Source organism: Phalangium opilio, unplaced genomic scaffold (assembly GCF_054372755.1).
Source record: "Phalangium opilio isolate 3A_F unplaced genomic scaffold, DU_Popi_V2 ptg000246l_1, whole genome shotgun sequence".
Taxonomy (NCBI): Eukaryota; Metazoa; Arthropoda; class Arachnida; order Opiliones; family Phalangiidae; genus Phalangium; species Phalangium opilio.
The window spans coordinates 4,637,063-4,657,590 of NW_028324225.1; the positions used below are offsets into that span (position 1 = coordinate 4,637,063).

The 20,528-nt window shown below is 38.5% G+C and overlaps 1 protein-coding gene across 2 annotated transcripts; it reads left to right on the plus strand.

Moving 5' to 3' along the window:
* The first annotated feature begins 13,150 nt into the window (after positions 1-13,150).
* On the plus strand, positions 13,151-15,109 carry LOC149611576 (uncharacterized). 2 transcript variants are annotated; one of them, XM_089858480.1, is made up of 2 exons: positions 13,151-14,565; positions 14,659-15,109. In XM_089858480.1, the coding sequence occupies exons 1-2, from the start codon at positions 13,168-13,170 to the stop codon at positions 14,938-14,940; spliced, it is 1,680 nt and encodes a 559-aa protein (XP_089714606.1). In that variant the 5' UTR covers positions 13,151-13,167; the 3' UTR covers positions 14,941-15,109. The 2 variants fall into 2 exon arrangements, with proteins under 2 accessions (XP_089714606.1, XP_089714605.1); XM_089858479.1 differs by having other exon boundaries at positions 13,151-13,831; positions 13,895-15,109.
* The last annotated feature ends 5,419 nt before the right edge of the window (positions 15,110-20,528 follow it).

Genomic DNA, 20,528 nt, shown 5'->3' on the forward strand with positions numbered 1-20,528 from the left:
AGTAGAAAAAATACATTGATGAAAGAAACATCCGTTCCTCATCCGCAAACTAAACCCCGAAGAAAAGATCGTCCACCAGATCAGCGTCAAGACCAACTAAGTTGCTCGTCGGACGAGATAGACAGGACGGAAGACAGACAACGAAGACGAAAGCGAATGAGAGCTACGACGACGACAAGCTCGTCCACAAAACCCGTGAAAAAGACGCCAAAAGTTCATACTATATCAACTAGTCCCGAAGGCGAACCCCTCGACCGACAAACGAAGCAATTTCGTCGTCGCCATCAGCCGCGAGCCAAAATCCTTTAGTTCCCATGGATGAACTGTCCGAATCCGCGAGTACTGGAGAAGATACTCACTCTCCCGAAACTCCGGCTATTGCAGAACAGTTTCCGACAAACTATGAGAAACCTTTCAAGAAAGGATGGGTTCGAGAACTGTGTTACAGACACACAGTACAACCAGGCAAAGTTGACCTAGATGTATACTATTATCCACCGGGAAAAAAGAGTCGCATGCTACGCTCAACAAATGAGGTTTCGCAATACCTACGCACTAACAACATAAGGGGCCTAGACCCTATAGACTTTTGTTTCAAGCGAAAACCCATTGCCAAACCACCTTAGGAAAGAGTTAGACTAGCTCACCCGAGACGGTTGGCGCCAACAGCCGTTTAACCAGAGACAACGTGTTCCCACCATTGCGATTCGTCACGCTCGATCCCAATGGGAACCCTTCCTACATCCCTACGGGACTCTTTTCTAATTCTCTTCCCTTTAGATGGCTACTCCTCCTCCTCTATATTGGAGACTGGCTCCCCGTCAACGACGCGGGCGGATGGCCACAGTTGCTCCTGAGGACTACCTTTTGAGACCGGTCCCCCGAGAAAGTCCTATCGTATCATTTCCTGTCGTCTACTCCTTTGGACCACTCTCCCGAGACGAAGAGCCTACATCCGATGAGCCCTTTCGTCCTCCTCGGATCGCGACAGCGGCTCCGGAACCGGATATACTGATTCTCACCGAAGAAAACGAAGATCTGGAAAATGACCATCCAAACGACCCCGTTCGCCCAGGGGCAGCGGGCTACGACGGGCCCCACATGCGACTTCATAGGGCTGTAAGGCCGGACGCACTCCCAGTCTCAGACGGACCAGGACAAGCTCACGCGGCCGCTGCCGAAGAAATTCCAAGGCGAACCTTGGACGAAATCATGCTGAAGGTCGCACTTCTCCATCCGGCCCCATGGCCAACGGCTCCACCCGTGGATCTCACGATCCCTCAGGATACCGACAACGTCCGACAGGGTCTCGCCGAAGAGATCCCCCAGGGTGCCGCCCAAGATCTCATCACCCCACAGCCGGACCCGCCAATCGCTGACGTCCTACGTACCCCAACACCAGAACCTGAACAAGTTCCATTGCCGAACCCCGTCGAGGCAGCTGTACCAAGACCACCGAACCCTTTTCCGCCCAGGTCACAAGCATACCGAGACTTCGAGGATTATGGCCCCCTTCCAATCCCCCAGGACAGGCTTTACCGCTTCGATGACTACGACAAGTTATTCCTTGAGGATCTCCCTTACCTCCCTGAACCACCGCGCGACAGGGACCTTTTTCCCGTTGCTTGGTATGGGATACCCAACGGCATCGCAATCAGACTATATCCCATACATCCGGACGGATACCCCATCCTGCGCCGTCCCAGAGCGATATACGAGTGTCAAGCCTGCAACGCAGTCGGGCGCCACTTCTCCTCGCTTTGCCCAAGAAAATTCATTCTACGGGACCGGCGTCATGGCAATATGAAAACGATGATTCATCCCGATTGAACTTTAGGATTAATATTATGACGTGCCTTTTTTTGTTGTTTCCCCGCTACCCTTCTCTCCTTTCTATTTATCTTTCCTTGCTTTCTTCTCCATCTTCTCCTTTTTTTTCGAGGGAGTGCATGCAGCGGCCTCATCCCTGAAGCCGTTGCAGACGATGACGGAGGGCTGAGCACCCTAGTCCACTTTGGGACTATGTTCAGCCCGCCGCCATCTAAGCCCCTCCTCCTTTCTTATCCTATCCTTAAAAAAACCCCTACCGAGGCGAAAAGGAACGCCGGTTTGTTTCATATAGTTTAGTTCGCCTTTTTTGTTTCTGCGGATCAGTTCGTTTTGTTCCCGAACAGTTAGTTCGTTTAGTGATTCTCACGGGACCAGCCACGGGACCATTTCGGTTAAAGTATTTTTGAACGAAATAAATTGTATTCCGCGTGTATCGCGATTCCAATTTTGGATCTTGATTAATTTTTGACAGTTAAATTACTTCGACTTAATAAAGAATATTCAAAGATCAACCCCAAGGTATGTTTATTTTCCTTTAAATCAATTACCTATATGGGACGATAGTGATGGTTTTGAGTTAGGCCTACACAACTCCCCTCGCTATTGTACACAAGGGACTTGTAGCGCGAACCCCTCCAACGACGGGCCGATAATTCTTTTTCCGAGGGGGAACCGTTACAAAACTATGCTTAAATTGTTTGTTTAATAGGTATCCAGCATATAAATAATTTTGTAATAGGATGAGTAAAAAAATTAGGGATAGGGTCACTGGTCCCAAAAACCAGTTTAACATTGTTTAAATATGAATAGTTTGAGGTAACTTTAGTGTGGGGTAGAGTGGCCGAGTGTTCTAAGGCACTGGTTTTAAGCACAAGGTTCTTCGGATTAGTGGGCTCGAATCCCACCTTCATCACCCGGATGTGTATGCTAAGATTAGTATCAGTAAGCTTTTGTATACTAGTTTGAGATAACTGTTGTTTTCAGCTTGAGTGGCCGAGCAGTCCTGAGGACTAGTTTTTAAAAAACCTTATTTCCAAGACTGGTTTTATATTCAATTCCTGAAACGAAACACAAAACAGCGTAAAAAGTCCTATATAAAATTTTGTCCCGCTATATTGCTCGGGCAGGCCACGACCCGAGGTCGAAAGACAGACAGAAACTCAAAAACCGATAAGTCCCCCTGTACCTCTCATCCCCGCTATAAAAGGAGCTCGCGCTCATATCTAAGGGTCTCTTTCCTCTCCCGCGTTCAACGAGAAGGGACTAAGGTTGTATAAACCGAGCATTTTGACTAGAGATGACAAGGTCGCCGGCTGAGAAAGCTAGCCCTCGTTATCTAGGCCGTAGAGACGGAACTAAGGTTGTGAAAACCTAGCCCGTCGCGAAAGCTGCTTCCTTGGGGTAAATAGTTAATCGCCGCCCCGTTTTAAGTCCGTCCTTTCACGTTACATAGAATCGAACATAATAAAGAATTTCATTTAATTAAATACCGTCTCTTTACTGGTGTAACAATATTGGTATTGTAACCGAACTAGGAACTACCAATGAAAGTCAGAGGGTTACGCCAACCTAAATTTATGGGTACTTTAAACATTAACGGCCACTGCACTGTTACACTTGAAACTTACAACCAATTCGAGAATGGAAAAGTTCACATTCATAATTTCAATACAAATTATGGACATGAGGAACAACTCAGCCATCTCTGACCTTATAAATCAGTTGGGAACATGTTCGCAGGAAAGCTTGCTGCTGGCGTAACAAAGAAAAATCTCTGATGAAGAAATAAAAAGCGATATGTGAAGCGTTCAAAGGCATCACATTACATTAAGAAAAGATTTGAACAACATCAGTCCATCGTGTCATATAACCACCACTGAAAGACACACTGAAGATCATCTTAGCGTCGATGCATATGTTAAAGAACAGCTTGATAACAATAAAGAATCAGTACTCTTTTATAAAAAACAGCACGAAGATAACAATATCATACCTTCTGATACACAATATGTCAGTCCTTCAAGGCAGGATTTTGATCTTGGAATCTTGACTGATTTTCAAAGACATATGTTGCAAAACTTTGGACCAAAAACTATGTGCTTAGACGCTTATAGTTTCAAGTATATCACGAGGGAATACCAGTGGCATGGCTCACATCTAACTGTGAAGATGAAGAAATGTTATCTATATTCTTTGAGAGAATGAAAACGTCAGCTGGAACCATAATACCCAATATGATTATGTCAGACAAAGCCTGGAAGCCTGAATACTTTTCTATTTGGGTGAAGGTCTCTTGAGCTTTTTCAAAGAAGTTATTGTGCAAGTGGCATGTGTATCTTGTTATACGCAAAAAATTAATGGCGATTTATGACAATTAACTATTTTAAAATATTACCGTAATGATGTATGAAATTCAACCTGACTTGTTTGAAACAATGATGATGACATTTCTTTAACAAATGTAAGAGAATGAAAAACAAAGGAATTTGGTCAGTATTTCGAAAAAGAATGGGCATCGTGCAAAATAGAATGGGCCGCATGCTACACTTTAAACTGTGAAATAAACATAAACATGTTTCTTGAAACATTTTATAACGTCCTGAAATAGACGTATCTTGAAGGAAAACAAAACAAAAGCTAAGATAAATGACTAGAAACGCTTTTCACTTTTACCGTAACCAATCCGTTCAACGCCATATTAAAATTGAAAAAGAGAAAGTGACCTCAAAATCATCAGTGAATTTTAAAAGACACAAACATTCCAGTGAAAGAATTAAACACAAACTCTTGGTCTGTCACTAGCGAATCTAGTTTAAAAGAAGATGGCACAGACGCTTTTGGTGGTTTAAATTATATTGTTGAAAAACAGTGCAAAATTTGCAAAAATTGCTATTCCTCATGTCCGATATGCAAATTATGCATTCATTATTATACATGCAGTTGTTCAGATAGAATGATACAGAAGTTTTGTGCAATCACATTCATCTGGTTAAGATGAATCGAAGGAAAAACTGTACAATGACAAACACGGATACAGACGAGACCGTAAAAGAATGCGGCTCAACAAACAATGTCATAGAACAAAATCACCCCATTGAAACTGACAAACAATTTCTATTTAAAATTTTACCAGAAACCTCAATGGAAGAATCAATTGAAAAAGAAAAGGAATCACCGAGGAATCCGACATTCCCAAAAAAGCGTGCGGGATTTCGTGATTTCGCCAAAGGTTTCGGAATTTCTTCTCTGATTTCACGATTTTGCCAATGATTTCGTAAATTCTTCGTTCATTTCGCGATTTTCCCAATGATTTCCAGATTTCTTCGTTGTATTCGCGATGTTACGGAAGATGTCTTGAGTTCTTCTTGATTTCAAGATTTCGCCAAAGATTTCGGAATTTCATCTTTAATTTCGTGATTTTGCGAGATGCGTTAGGACATTTTTGTAAATGTCGGATTCCTCGAGAATCACTCATATCGGAAATACTAGCACTAGCTGATGGTGTCGGAAGCTGTCAAAACTTGGACGTAATGAAAAACTGTAAAGAAACAAATAAGGGCGTCTAAATCACTCCTTCGTATTCATCCATGGATAACCCTAACGCACGGCAACAACTGAAAACTAGTAAGCTTTCAAGAAAACCACAAAATATTAAAGAAATGAAAAAAAGTTGTAGAATGTTTGACGTTTTCCAAAATAAAAGAGGAGGATGTAGAAATGGTTCCTGAAAACGTAGATGACATAATTATCAACATTTACAAAAAGTTGCAGAAACTCTCTAAACGCTAGTTACACGATGTAGCGGATCAGCTACATGAGCTTTCACTACAACATAAAACTCGCATATTAAATAGTTAAGAGAAACCATTTTAGTGGCTTACCGTTCAGGCTCATATAATATCTTTCATTAAGCCTATTTCCTCTTAGTTTGTCAACAGCCGGATAAGTGGCGCTCCTTTGCACTACCTGAGCGACCCCTATACCGAGCTAGGCCTGTCAGTGGGATAAATGAAATCCGGTTTGCCTTGCAGTTCGAGTGGCAGTACTCATTAGCCTTTAGTAGTAGTATCCAGTCGAGATACTTCCCATTACGCATTGGTGTTATGCAGTGAAATTTTAAGGGATTTACAAGGGCTATTGGGATCAGTTCACTTCAGTTTCACTTAATATCAAAGGTTTCAGTTTTGATGTAAAGAAGTGAATTGCATAAGTGTATTCAATGACGGATTTTAATTTAATTAGGAAAGAAAGATGTCAAATTGAAGTTAATCAAACATTTCCAAATTAAAACATTAAACTCTTCAAATTCATTTTTAATAACAAAGCATTAAATTAAGAGTTCAAAATGTCTTCCGTCGACATTGACACATTGCCGACAACGAAATTCACAGTTTTCTCTTTCGCGAGTTAACATCTCGGGAGAAACGAGAGCAGCCGCTTACTGAATTCGGTCTCCAAGGCTATCAAGTGTCGGTGGCTCAGTGGCGTACACAAGGCTTTGTACATACCCCCAAAAGAAAAAATCCACCGGCGTTAAATTTGGCGAACGAGGTGGCCCAGCGACTGGACCACCACGACCTATCCACTGGGGACCGAATTCCGCGTCTAGCCAATCCCGAGAAACACGTGCAAAATGCGGTGGTGCACCAGACTCGTCTTTATTCTGCTAAGGGAAGATCGTCTAGGGCATCGGACACTACGGTGTTTAAGAGATCAACGTAACGATCTCCGTTTAGATGTTCTTCGAGAAAAACCGGTCCAATTACCCGATCACCTAACAATCCACACCAAACTTTTATCCTCCAGTTTTCGTGATGATGATTCGCCCTTAGCCAATGGGGATTTTCCCTTGCCCAGTAGTGCATGTTGTGGCGGTTAACTGTACAGTCCCGGTAAAACGAACACTCATCACTCGTAAGTACGTGGTTTAGGAAACTTCCATCAACTTCAATTTGGTCCAATACCCACCGGCAAAACTCTACGCGTGGTCCAAAGTCTTGTGGTTTAAGATGTTGGTGAAGATGAGTTTTGTAGGGGTGAAATCCTTCACCATGAAGAATGTTTAAGACGGTTGTATGAGAACAATTTAATTCCGCTCCGATTGCCCGTGAACTGGTGTGGGGATTGTCTACGATACGCCTTACTACTTCGTTTCGTCTGCCCGCCCCGTGTTCACCTCCTTGTACATTTGGCGGATGATGTTGACGTCGCACTGGTGCATTACGTCGAATCACCGTGCCTCTTTCAAGAAATCGGGTTATTGCGTTTAAAATTACTTGATGCCCCGGATGTGGTCGGTTCGGAAACCTTTCTGCAAACGTCCTAGCAGCTAACCTTGCGTTTCTCTGACACTCTCCGTGAATGAAAAATATTACAAGGTAATCCTCAAAACTGTACAAATCAATTTCAGCCATGTTTTACCATATGTAAGCTAGAAAACAGACTGCTTTCTTCAAATAGAAACATTTAGCCTTTGTTTCGCAGTCTACGTCATGCACATCAAAATTCTTATTTCTGAAACAATAAAAAACCAAGACAGTAAATGCGAAACAAAGGCTACATGTTTCTAAATGAAGAAAGCAATCCGTTTTTTAGCCTACATCTGGTAAAACATGGCTTAAATTGATTTGTACCGTTTTGAGGATTACCTTGAAATGTTTTTCATTTACGGAGAGTGTCAGAAAAACGCAAGGTTAGCTGCTAGGACGCGGAATTCGGTCCCCATTGGATAGGTCGTGGTGGTCCAGTCACTTGGCCACCTCGTTCGCCAGATTTAACGCCGGTGGATTTTTTCTTTTGGGGGTATGTATAAAGCCTTGTGTACGCCACTGAGCCACCAACACTGAGGGAAAATCCCCATTGGCTAAGGGCGAATCATCACCAAGAAAACTGGACGATAAACGTTTGGTGTGGATTGTTAGTTGATCGGGTAATTGGACCGGTTTTTCTCGAAGAACATCTAAACGGAGATCTTTACGTTGATCTCTCAAACACCGTAGTGCCCGATGCCCTAGACAATCTTCCCTTAGCAGAACGAATACGAGTCTGGTACCAGCACGGTGGTGCACCACCGCATTTTGCACATGTTTCTCGGGATTGGCTAGACGCGGCATTCGGTCCCCAATGGATAGGTCGTGGTGGTCCAGTCGCTTGGCCACCTCGTTCGCCAGATTTAACGCCGGTGGGTTTTTTCTTTTGGGGGTATGTATAAAGCCTTGTGTACGCCACTGAGTCACCAACACTTGATAGCCTTCGAGACCGAATTCAGCAAGCGGCTGCTCTCGTTTCTCCCGAGATGTTAACTCGCGAAAGAGAAAACTGGGAATTCCGTTGTCGGCAATGTGTCAATGTCGACGGAAGACATTTTGAACAGTTATTTTAATGCTTTGTTAATAAAAATGAATTTGAATAGTTTAATGTTTAAATTTGGAAATGTTTGATTAACTTCAATTTGGGCTATTTGGTTTCCGCAAGTGACATCTTTACATTCCTAATTAAAATCTGTCATTGATTACACTTATGCATTTCATTTCTCTACATCAAAACTGAAACCTTTGATATTAAGTGGAACTGAAGTGAACTGATCCCAATAGCGCCTGTAAATCCTTTAAAATTTCAATGCATAACACCAATGCATTCAAGATATTCTCCACATTTGCAAGTACTGGTGCATTTCAAATTCTCCCTTCTACAATCTTAAACGTTCCTATTTCTATTGCTCAAGCAATTACTTTTACAATTACAAGGCATTTTCAATAGTTTTTAAAAACACTCCAAGTCCGAAATGCGCCTACTAGTCTCTAACTTGAATTCAAACAAACAAAAAAGACAGCCCACGTGACGAAAACCCTAAAACTCTAGCAGATGACGCTATTGCTGGCCAATTTATGCCTCAAAAACATGTTTTTTTTTCTCACTTAAATGTAGTTCCTTTTGAGTCACTTCCCTTCCTTTTTTCTCCCCCTTCCCTAAATCAAGACGGGTGGGTCGACAATTCGCATAGTTTATAGTCTGGAGTATATTTCTCATTAATAATCAATGTTCTAAGAAGTTCACTTATATTTTTTAAGTATCTCATGGATCAGGGGAGTGCACATTATCAACAAAAACATACAGTATGGAAGTGGATAGAGCAAATGATAACACTGAATCTTTTTGGAAAAATGTTCAGATGAGATCCTTAGCCCCTTCAATTATTATCCGTCTATTGTTCATAGCTACAGTAGCAAAGAAATTTCCACTTCATCTCTTATTTCCATTGTGGACACAAGTGAATTGCAATCTTCGCAAGCTACAGTAACAAGTGACGACTTTGGAAAAAGTGAATCAATGGAAAACGCCATGAGTGCGAAAAATATGATAATATTGCTTCAAATCTCGAAATTTGTGAAGAAGTCGAGATTGTTTCCTCTTTCAATGATTTTCCTGCGGCCCCTCTCTACAATAGAACAGAAACTTCCTTTGGATCTGGTTTAGACGTGGAGAGTTCAAACTGCCCCCCGATGAAACCATCCTTAAAGAATCTTTTAGCACATTCATTTGTTCTCATAAATCATGGTTGAAGTTACAAGAGGATAACTGGTTTAGCAGTTTAAGTGACGCAAGATTGCAATTGCTAAAGTTGTGTAAAGAAACCAACTGCCCTTTGATAACCTTGACCATAGAGTCTGATTTAAAGATGCAAGCTCACGCTTTCAGCAAAAACCTGTCAAGCAGTCATTTAATATCTATGCCAAGTCATATCAACACGATTGATGCTTTACAGAATTTTTTGACTGACATAAACAAATTTAAGTCATGTGGCGGTATCAAGGAGGAAAAAATTGTTAATTTTTAAAAAGAACGACCTCACGGAGATTTCTGTTCTAATTCTTTGGCATTTAGCAGGGCTCCCAGAGTACCTATAATACCTATAAATACCTATAATTCTGAGATGGTCCTATAAAAACCTATAATTCGTAAATTTATCCTATAATACCTATATTTTGGATATGTTGGTTTAAAAACACTGAGAAACTTCAAAAACAATCCAAAATTTTAGCGAGATTACCTTTGACCAGACACAAAAATCGCGGAGCTCGCTTCGCTCGCTCCCGAGGGGCTAGCCACTCGTGAAATCAAGTGTACACTCGACATGAAATCATTTTGAAATCAAAATAAAATCTTGAAATCATTTTGAAATAAAAGTGAATTCTTGAAATCATTTTGAAATCAAACTGAATTCTTGAAATCATTTTGAAATCAAAGTGAATTCTTGAATTCGTAGTGAAATCATATTGAAATCGTAGTATAATCATATTGAAATCGTAGTGAAATCATAATGAATTCTAGAAATCGTCTTGAAATCATTTCGAAATCAAAACGCAATCTTGAAATCATTTCGAAATCAAAACGCAGTCTTGAAATCATTTCGAAATTAATATGAAGCCTGGAAATTATTTTGAATTCAAATTGAATACTTGAAATCATAGTGAATTCATAGTGAAATCATTGTGAATTCTTAGTGAAATCATTGTGAATTCTTGAAATCTTGGTCTATATTGGTTAAATCATTGTGAATTAGTGTTAATCCTATAGGTAAATTCAAATATTACCCCAACGTCCATGTTTCTCTATACACAATAATATTCAAATTGGTCTATTCCGAAGTATATTCAAGATGTTTGCATTACTCAGGTCGTGGGAAAATTCCGCGCTCTGACTCAGGCCGTGGGAAAATTCCGCGCTCGGTTCCGCGCCTAGTGCGGCCTAGTGGTGATTTTCCGTGATTTACCAGGCTAGCTAGCTCAGAGCCAAATTTCCACGCGTGGGTGAAAGTGAACGAGCCAACAATACATCAGTTTTAACCTCGGTTTTAACATTGATTTCGCCTGACTTTAATAGGAAATTATTGGTTTTATATTTAAACTTTTATAATTTATACAATTGAATGCATCGCGTTTGAAAATGAGTGCCTCTAATAACTCTTCTGAGGAAAACCAAACGACAACTGACGTAAGTACAGATTTGATTTTGATTAAATTGCCAATGATTTTGCCAGCGTATATTTTGGGCTTTAGCAAGTCGTTTGGCAATTTCAACGGTGTCTCCCGTGAAATAGTTTTAGCCCGGTATACCAAAGTAAACCGAGTAAACATCTGAAAAAACCTTTAAGCAGCGATTCAAATATTTGGCCTTTTGTCTAGGCTATAGTAGCTTTCCGTCCATTGAGTTGATAAAGGAAGAGAAGCTACCTCTACATAACCGATAGACATTCCCTTAAGGCGCTACTATCGCTTTAATAGCGACGTATTCTAAATAAAAGTACAATCCGTTATGTAGGGGCTTTCATCAATTTAATAGAAGGGAAGCTTATATAGGCTCCGCCCCTACATGACGGATCGTACTTCCCTTTAAATACAAAATGTAGTTTCAGTTAAGATAATTCACTAATCATTATTTTACATCCCTGTTACGTTAATATCGATAAAAATCATTTCAAAATCGATTTACGCGATTTCAGGTTTCGCACGATAATTTCTGGTATATTATCCGGAAGGATTTGGGGATTGAAATACCTTTGTATCTAAAGAACTTACTCAAGATGATGGGGTTTGATAATCCCATCTCTCTTCGCAGTTTAACAACAGAAGATTTAGTAGAGATGGAAAGGTTCGCCCAAGAAGAAATGAAGCATGTGCTTGACACAAATGCTAATCTTGAACATTACTATGGGATTTATTCGAAAAAGCCGGACATGTTTCGGATTTTACCAGGACATAAAAGACTGGTAGAAGGAATAAAAGAATACCTGATATCCAAACCATATGATTATTTTACAAGGTTTGGTGATTTTTGCGAACCTGCTCAACGAAAGAACTTAATGAAAGAAAGAAGCTCGGGCAAAAGAGTCATGAAAGTCCCGGAAGGCCATGAAAAAACCACGGATAATATTGAAGAAGAACAAAAGAAAGTGACAAAACTACTTTTGTCATCGGTGGAAACGGGATTTAGAAATGACAATGAGAATAAAGAAAGATTCTCTAACTTTACGGTGTCGGTCGTTGAAATGGGACCTAATGAGTTTAGTGGAAAAGTTATATGTCCTGTTTGCGACAAAACCACAAGAATTATTACTGCAACTTCAAAAACTGGATCAAGGCGCTGGATTACATCGAATTACTCAAGACATATTAGAGATGTTCATGCCCGTAAGCCAAAAAACAACGATGTGGATAAAAATTCTATCAAAAATCACTTTTCACTGGCTTCCTCGAAAGACACTGAGCCTAGTTGCACAGAAATCAAAGACGGAAAGGAAGACCGTCAAGATACAGTTACTAACTGCTGTGGTGACAATGAAAATGGTGAGTCAAGCGCTAAACGACCCAAAGTAACGACCTCAAGGCCTTCGGGGGAAGGGAACAATGTCATGGAATAGGGACCGACCATGCCATTGAAGTAGAAGATGAGGTCCTTAACCCTTTCTTCAGACAAGCAGTGAACAGTCGTTCTGAGAGGAGGAAACGTCATCTGAATGAAACAATACCGAATCAGCCTTCAATTCTGCATCACTTCTCAGTGTTAAATGATGTTCAACAGTTGTTAAAGAAAAACCAGTATCTTAATGACTGCTTGAACAGAAAAATTCGTGGTAACACCTCGGGCAACGTTTCAACATTGAAAGACCCGAACATTAATTCAAGCACTTGGCTCTCAGGACTAATGACCACTGCTAAGGAAAATAGCAGAAAAGGAATCCCTGGCTATCGTTACGATGACCCCTTAAAGCTTTTCTCAACTTATCTATTTCTGATAGGTGGTCGACTTCTTTATGAAACTATACAAGCGAATTTACCTTTACCTTCTCTAACCACAATTCATAGATGTCTTCGAGATAAAGGCCCAGAAATTGTAGAGGGTAAATTAAGAATGGTAGAACTAAAGGCGTTTTTGGTCGAAAAGAAACTGCCTTTGAAGATTTGGGTGAGTGAAGATGCTACTAGAATCACCGGCCGCGTGGAGTATGATGCAAAGACAAATCAAATAATTGGCCTAGTACCATCAACAAATCGCGAAACTGGTTTTCCCAATTTAATGACGTTTCCAGCTGAATCCGCAAAGCAAATAGAAAGTCACATATTCAATAATTCAGCATCATCATTAGCGTATGTGATCATGGCACAACCACTAAGTGATGGAGCTCCTTCTTTTTGCCTTGCAATATATGGGACAGACAACAAATTTTACGCAGATCAAGTGGTCTCCAGATGGAAAACCCTAATGAGTAATGCCAAAGAAATGGGTGTAGAGATTTTAGGAGTCTCTTCTGATGGTGATAGTCGCCTTCTTAAGAGTATGCGGTTTTTGAGCGAATTACCATCAAAAGAAAATTGTGGCACAAGAGGTTGGTTTCAAGTAAATTGTAACCCAGACTTGATAAGCATCCAAGATACAGTGCATGTAGGAACTAAGCTGCGCACTAGATTTCTCAAATCCTCTTCGGTTTTGCCTTGCGGGAAGCATTTAGTTTCTATGACACACCTAAAAATTCTCCTAAAAACATGCTCCAAGGATCAACACGGATTTTCGAATTCAGATCTCGAGCCCAAAGACAAAATGAATTTTCGAGCCGTCGAGAAAACATGTGCCCCCAAAGTGATAACCTTATTGAAAGATGTTCCAGAGAGTCAAGGTACCGTCCAATATCTAGTCCTTATGAGAAAGTCGCTTAATGCATTCCTGGACAAAGAAATTACCGCTGTGGAACGCATCTTTGATATATGGTATGTGGTTTTTTTCCTTCGAGTTTGGCGTTCTTGGATTATGGAGCATCCCGAATACACTTTAAAAGACAACTTTATTACGTATAACACTTACAGTTGCTTAGAATTAAATGCTCATGGTATGATTCTAATAATTGAAAAATTAAGAGATACGGAAAACGAGCCACTTTTCCTGCCTTGGCTTTTCAGCAGCCAAACCTGCGAGAAATTCTTTAGAGCTACTCGCTCAATGACAAGTACGTTCTCAACAGTTGTAAACTTCAGTATGTTAGACATTTTACATCGCTTAAAACGTATAGAGTTCCAATCTGACATCATGAGTCAGTGCAGTGATATGAAAACTAACTACCATGTTCGGTTTCCAAGAAACAAACAAAATGATTTAGTCATGGCCAGCATTGAACGTTTGCCCAGCAGGGAGGAAATTGATGTAGTGGTACTTAAGGCCAAAACCGAAGCGTTAAAAGATGCTATAGAACTAGGAATTCCTATCGCAACACCAAATGAAATGCAAGTAAATTGTCATTTGCCGAAAGTAACAATTAATCTGAATGCAAACGAGACTGAAAACCAATTTAATGAAGGCATTGACATTTTTGATGATGTCTCCGAAGATGAAGTGGGTGAGGACGACAGCGACATGGAAACGCATCTTGGGGACGCAGTTGATTTGAGGGAGGACCTCTCTCTTATTCTCACAACGGGAGGTGAACAATTAAAAGACTATACCAAAGAGTGGTGTGCTGAAGATCTGGAGTGCTTACCAAAGGACAGTCGCTTCGTATTCCTTACAACGCAAGCCGGTAAAAAGGTTATCGTTCGCAAAACATCCCTTTGCTGGCTGTTATCAGTAACTGATAATCAATTAAGCTGTGATCGTCTTCAACGTGTGGCTCAGAAGATTACCGAGTCAAAAAGACAGACAACAGAAACCAATACCATCAAAATTTCGCGAAAAGAAAATATAGAAGTAGGCGAATGGTTATGTTTCGAACAAGAAGAAAAACAAGGTTTTCTTATTGGGTTAGCTCTTGGATTTACATATTTAACCGGAAAAGGAAAGGAAAGGGAGTACTCCAGTTGTACCGCTCCAACAAAACCTCCGAGAAAAAACGCCAGAGGAGTAGGGATATTGTGCAATTGGTTTTGTTTCGATGATAACGGGCAGCTAAATCCAGTTGATATGATGGTTCATGGATTTTATAATATAAAGTATTATGTGTACACCATCCCCAGACCTGATATCGTCAACAATCACATGGTTCTAAACAAGGAGGTTTTAAATATTTTAGCAAAAATCCGTTCGCAAAAATCTAAATCTTTCGGAAGGCGAGCGAAAAAATAACCAGTTCCCAGACCGAAACAACGAATACGCTTAGTTAATGTATGAGAAGCTGATAATTATACTTGAACTATGTCTGTCGCACATTAAATAAAAGAGAAATTGCTGTGATTACAACTAAACGAGCGAAATTATTTATATATTTGCAATTTTAATTTAATTTGGAATAGGCCTATGTGATTTCCTTGTAATTCTTGTGATTTCCTCGTAATTCTTGTGATTTCCTCAGAATTCTTGGGATTTCCTCAGAATTCTTGGGATTTCCTCAGAATTCTTGGGATTTCCTCAGAATTCTTGTGATTTCCTTGTAATTCTTGTGATTTCCTTGTAATTCTTGTGATTTCCTTGTAATTCTTGTGATTTCCTTGTAATTCTTGTGATTTCCTTGTGATTCTTGTGATTTCCTTGTGATTCTTGTGATTTCCTTGTAATACTTGTGATTTCCTTGTAATACTTGTGATTGCCTTGTAATACTTGTGATTTCCTTGTAATTCTTGTGATTTCCTTGTAATTCTTGTGATTTCCTTGTAATTCTTGTGATTTCCTTAGAATTCTTGTGATTTCCTTAGAATAGGTAAATATATAAAGTAGGAGTAGCTAATTGAAAAATATAACAAATCGTCACGAGTGACGTTTCTAGTGTGGAAAAATGATGCTCGCGCTCAAATTCGTAAGATCATGGAAAGAATGCACGTGAGGAAATTTGTTTTAGTTTGAAAAAATAAAATCCTCACGAGCATTCTACATCCAGACTTACGTCACGTGCAAAATCGCGCGCAACTGTGATGACGATTTCTTATTTTTTAACAAGCTCAGCAAGACCAAATACTTTATATATTCACCTATTCTTGTCATTTCATAAAAATTTAGATTGAATTCATATGAAATCCTTGGAAATCAGATTGAATTCATATTAATTCATATGAAATCATTAGAAATCAGTTTGAATTCATTGGAAATCAGTTTGAATTCATTGGAAATCAGTTTGAATTCATTGGAAATCAGTTTGAATTCATTGGAAATCAGTTTGAATTCATTGGAAATCAGTTTGAATTCATTGGAAATCAGTTTGAATTCATATGAAATTACATGAATTCTTTGAAATCACATGAATTCTTTGGAAATCAAATTGAATTAATTTGAAATCAAATTGAATTCATTGGAAATCAGATTGAAATCATTGGAAATCAGATTGAAATCATTGGAAATCAGATTGAAATCATTGGAAATCTTTGAACTCGCTTGAAGTCATTTGAAATCGCTTGAAGTCATTTGAAATCGCATGAAGTCATTTGAAATCGCATGAAGTCAATTGAAATCGCATGAAGTCAGTTGAAATCGCTTGAAGTCATTTGAAATCACTTGAAATCTGAAATCACTTGTACACTTTTTCGCCAAGTGGCTAGCCCCTCGCTCGCTCCGCAAGGTTTTAAGTTATATATTCAAGAAGGCGATTTAAACGCTCTAGTTTAGTTATTTAAAATTGACAGTTGGGCCTAAACATGTCAGGGAAAATCGTAATAAAAGTCCGACAAAACCTGAAAAAGTCAGGGAATTTGAATCTGAAAATTTCGTGGAAACCCTGAATTAGTCCAAAGTAAAAAAAAGTACCTGACATTTAAAATAATTAAAAAATTTTAAGGTAGTTATCTATAAAACATTTCATGCATGGTAAATAGTTTAGTCGCTACACTATTAACTACAAGTCCCAAGTAAATTAAATAATGATCATATTTTTATAAATATGTTTAAAAGTAGTCTACTCTCGAATATATAATATTATTCCTGTAAAACTCCAATAATTCGTAATTTTAAACGTATAAAATTTACATAACATAAGTTTGAACCTATAAATTGATGATTTTTGGACCTATAAATATCCTATAATTTTAGCCTTTTAGACCTATAAATATCCTATAATTTTAGCCTTTTAGACCTATAAATATCCTATAATTTTAGCCTTTTAGACCTATAAATATCCTATAATTTTAGCCTTTTAGACCTATAAATATCCTATAATTTTAGCCTTTTAGACCTATAAATATCCTATAATTTTATCCTTTTAGACCTATAAATATCCTATAATTTTAGCCTTTTAGACCTATAATACCTATTTTTTTTTGTGCACTAAGCGCTGGGAGCCCTGCATTTAGAGATAGCCAGTGCTTGGGTATTTTTACTAAGGAGACTTGCGTCTTTTGCTCAAAGCTAAAGATTAATTCCCTGAAATCCATGTCGCAAAGCAAAAAGTCTAAAGGTAAAAAGTACAAGTCTCTCAATTGAGAAGAATTATTAGACTTGCTCAAGAAAACTGAAAATGAGAAAAATAATAGAAGATGGCAAGTTAAGCGCCTACAGAAGAAATTTAAAAAGGAACCCTCAACTAACGGTGAAAAACGTTTGGATGATAATGACGAAACTACCATTGAAAAGATTTTGGAAGAAAGTATTCCAAAGAACAAAGACAAGTCTCACGTTGCAGTAATTTTAAGAGAGCAACTGAAGATTGTGAGAAAAGAAAGCAAGCATGGACGAAGATGGTACCCTTCAGTAATTCAGTGGTGCCTATATCAGTACCATAAATCACCGGCAGCTTTTAAAAGTTTGAGAGCCAAAATTCTCCAGTTGCCTTCATACAGTACGCTGTTTAGACATTCAGTTCACGAGAAGCGAAACCTTGGATTCAATGGCGACGTTTTAAACCGTATGAAACATGAAGTTCAACCTGAAACATTGAAGCCATACCAACAGTACTTCAGCATTCTTATACATGAAATGAAAATTAAAGAAGAATAAGTGAACAAAAAAGAATCTGGAGATATTGTCGGTTACACCCACCTAAACAATGCCAGATATAGAATTAAGGAAATAGTTTCAGAAAACTATCAAGATAAGTAGGTCGCTTCACATGTATTAATGCTTATGTTGAGAGGTACCGCAACTAGAATAAAATACCCTTTTACACATTTCGAACGAATGGACTTACAGCTGAAGACCTTAATTCAATTTTTGGGAAGCTATTTTAAAGCTAGAATCATTAGGATTCAAAATTCTATCCATCATTGGTGGCAGCGATAAATCGAAAGTTCTTCTCAATGAATACCAGTGAGGATTTTCCTCAAGGATGTTAAAATCCATTCTACATTGATGAAAAACGCAAGATCTACTTCTTGTTTGATCCACCCCATTTGTTAAAAACCACTAGAAACTGTTTATTTACTAGTGAGCAGTTCTGCAAAGTTTGACTGATGTATAAAAACGGGTAAGATATAGTTTGGAAACCAGAGAGAGACTTTTTGAAAATGAGAGACTAAAACCGGGTAAATTGAGAAAGGCTCATAAACTCACTGGCGATCACATTTATTTGAACTCTTATAGTAAAATGAAGGTGCGAGTCAAGTTTTGAGTGAAACAGTTGCCAACGCAATCAGCGAAAAATTTGGAAATGGATATAGCGAAACAGTGAAATTCATAAGAACCTTTGATAAATGCTTTGATATTTTCAACACATCTAATTTCCAAGAAGCGTACTTTAAAAGAAAACCAAACAAAAGACCATTTAAATCTGTCAATGACCAACGGTTTCAGGTACTACTTGCATAAAGCTTCTTGCGCTTGCCAATCAGTATACTAATATTATACTTTCTCCCGTAGTGGTTGGAGGAAGATATTTTGGTTATTTAGAAGAATGGGAGGGAGACGTACAAAATAGGCTGGGAATATTCAAACCAGAAGAGAGAAAGAAAATGTTGCTTTCATCTGAAACATTATCAGGCTTGAGGCAAAGCAGTAAGAAATCTAACGATTTCAGAAGTTGCGATGAAATAAAAAATAATTATTTTAGCGAAAGCTATCATTGACATAATTAGGTTTCTGTTGGGCAAGGAAGCTAGTTTTCTACTAACAGCTAACTTCAATCAAGACCCACTGGAGTTTTCTCGCCATCGCGCAGCCTGTGGGAGAAATGATAACCCCACAGTTGATGCGTTGAGTAATAACAGGGAAACCTTGCACATGTTGAAAAACTATCGTTTTCAAACCCACAACACTACTGGAAATATGACTATTGGAAAAGATGACTCTTAAATATAACCACTTTAATAAATATTTTAGAAGCAGTTACGGCAAAATATAATAAATAGTATACTCTTGGTAATGCATACGTTAAAACATCTTTAAATTTCTATTTCATTTGGTAAGTAAATGAATAAGCATAGGCACTTATTTGGTACACCTGCCATTTGTTTCTTGAAGAATTCTTTTTTTTCTTTATGGCTTCAGAATTGCGTTTTGACTTAATATTCTTTATTCTCAATTTAGCTTTAAATTAATCTTTTAGTTTCTTCAGGTACCCGTTATTTACTGTATTAATGACATATTTGTGGACGTGGTCAAAAAGTAGTTTGTTTTCATCAAAAACAGATCCTTTAACGCAGAAATTGTCCCAACTATCCATAATTTCAGAGTCTGCTTTGATCGCTTCTTTTAGCCTATACATACACGATTTTCCGTAAAGTTTTTCCCATAGAAAATGGCAACGTGTCGGTAAATTAAAACGAAAAAATAATAAACTTCTTCAGTAGGGTATAACAGGCCTCCCTTGTCTTGGGCTTCAAACCAAGATTTTAACTTCGCAGGTACATTTTCTTCGATCGTGTACAATTGCTTCACAATCAATCTTCCTTCTGTTGATTTCTCATTAATTGTCGCAAAATCGCTCCAATGACATAGATCAGCACGCCAGGGCATTCATCCGCAGATGCATCAATAGCAATTTTTAATAATTTAGATTTCTTTTTCCCAGCTTCAACGATGAATTTTATAAGGGAATTGATGCCACAGAATCTCAGATTTTCTTTGAGGTCTTTATAGCCCTATTGAACAGTGAGGTACAAAATTTCAATGTATAGAACTAGCTTGTGAATGGAACAAACCTGGAACATTTCTTCAAGGGCTGTCACTCAAAAAATACCAAATTAAGCCTATATGGATGTTAATCAAAATAGGTAGAAACAGTTTAAAGTTTGCAAAGACGCGGAAGAAATAATAAATTGGTTAAGAACAGCTCACAGTTGTGTGTTTTTACGATTTTAAAACTCTGGTGGTTTTTTGTTAGCAATGAATTAAATTCATCATCTCCTTGGCAACTTTATCTTCTTTCGTCTGAGTCAAAATGGGCCGAATCAGTTTTTTAAGTTCATGTAAATCTCTTTCATGAATTCTCGCTATTCACGCAAACATTTTTTGGCAACATCTGTATGGTTCATAACTCGAAGTTCGAAATTTGTTATTTCATCTTTAACTTCTTTTAGGATCCCATTAAAGGCCGTATTAAAGTCTTGTACTAAAAAAGAAATGTTTTCTGAATTAAATAGTTTATATATATTTAAATTTATATAAGTAACAGAACTTGGAATCATATGAGGCCGTAAAAACTTTTGCTTCCACTTAGGTTTATCGTGTTTTTCAAGTTTTTCAACGCTGAAATAATAACGCGAATTTTGGCAAAACTTAAATTCGTTCTTTCTGAAAATATATTTTGTCAATAGTACTGTGCTTTTGAGCTTTGCGGTTTGGACACGGTCTCAATA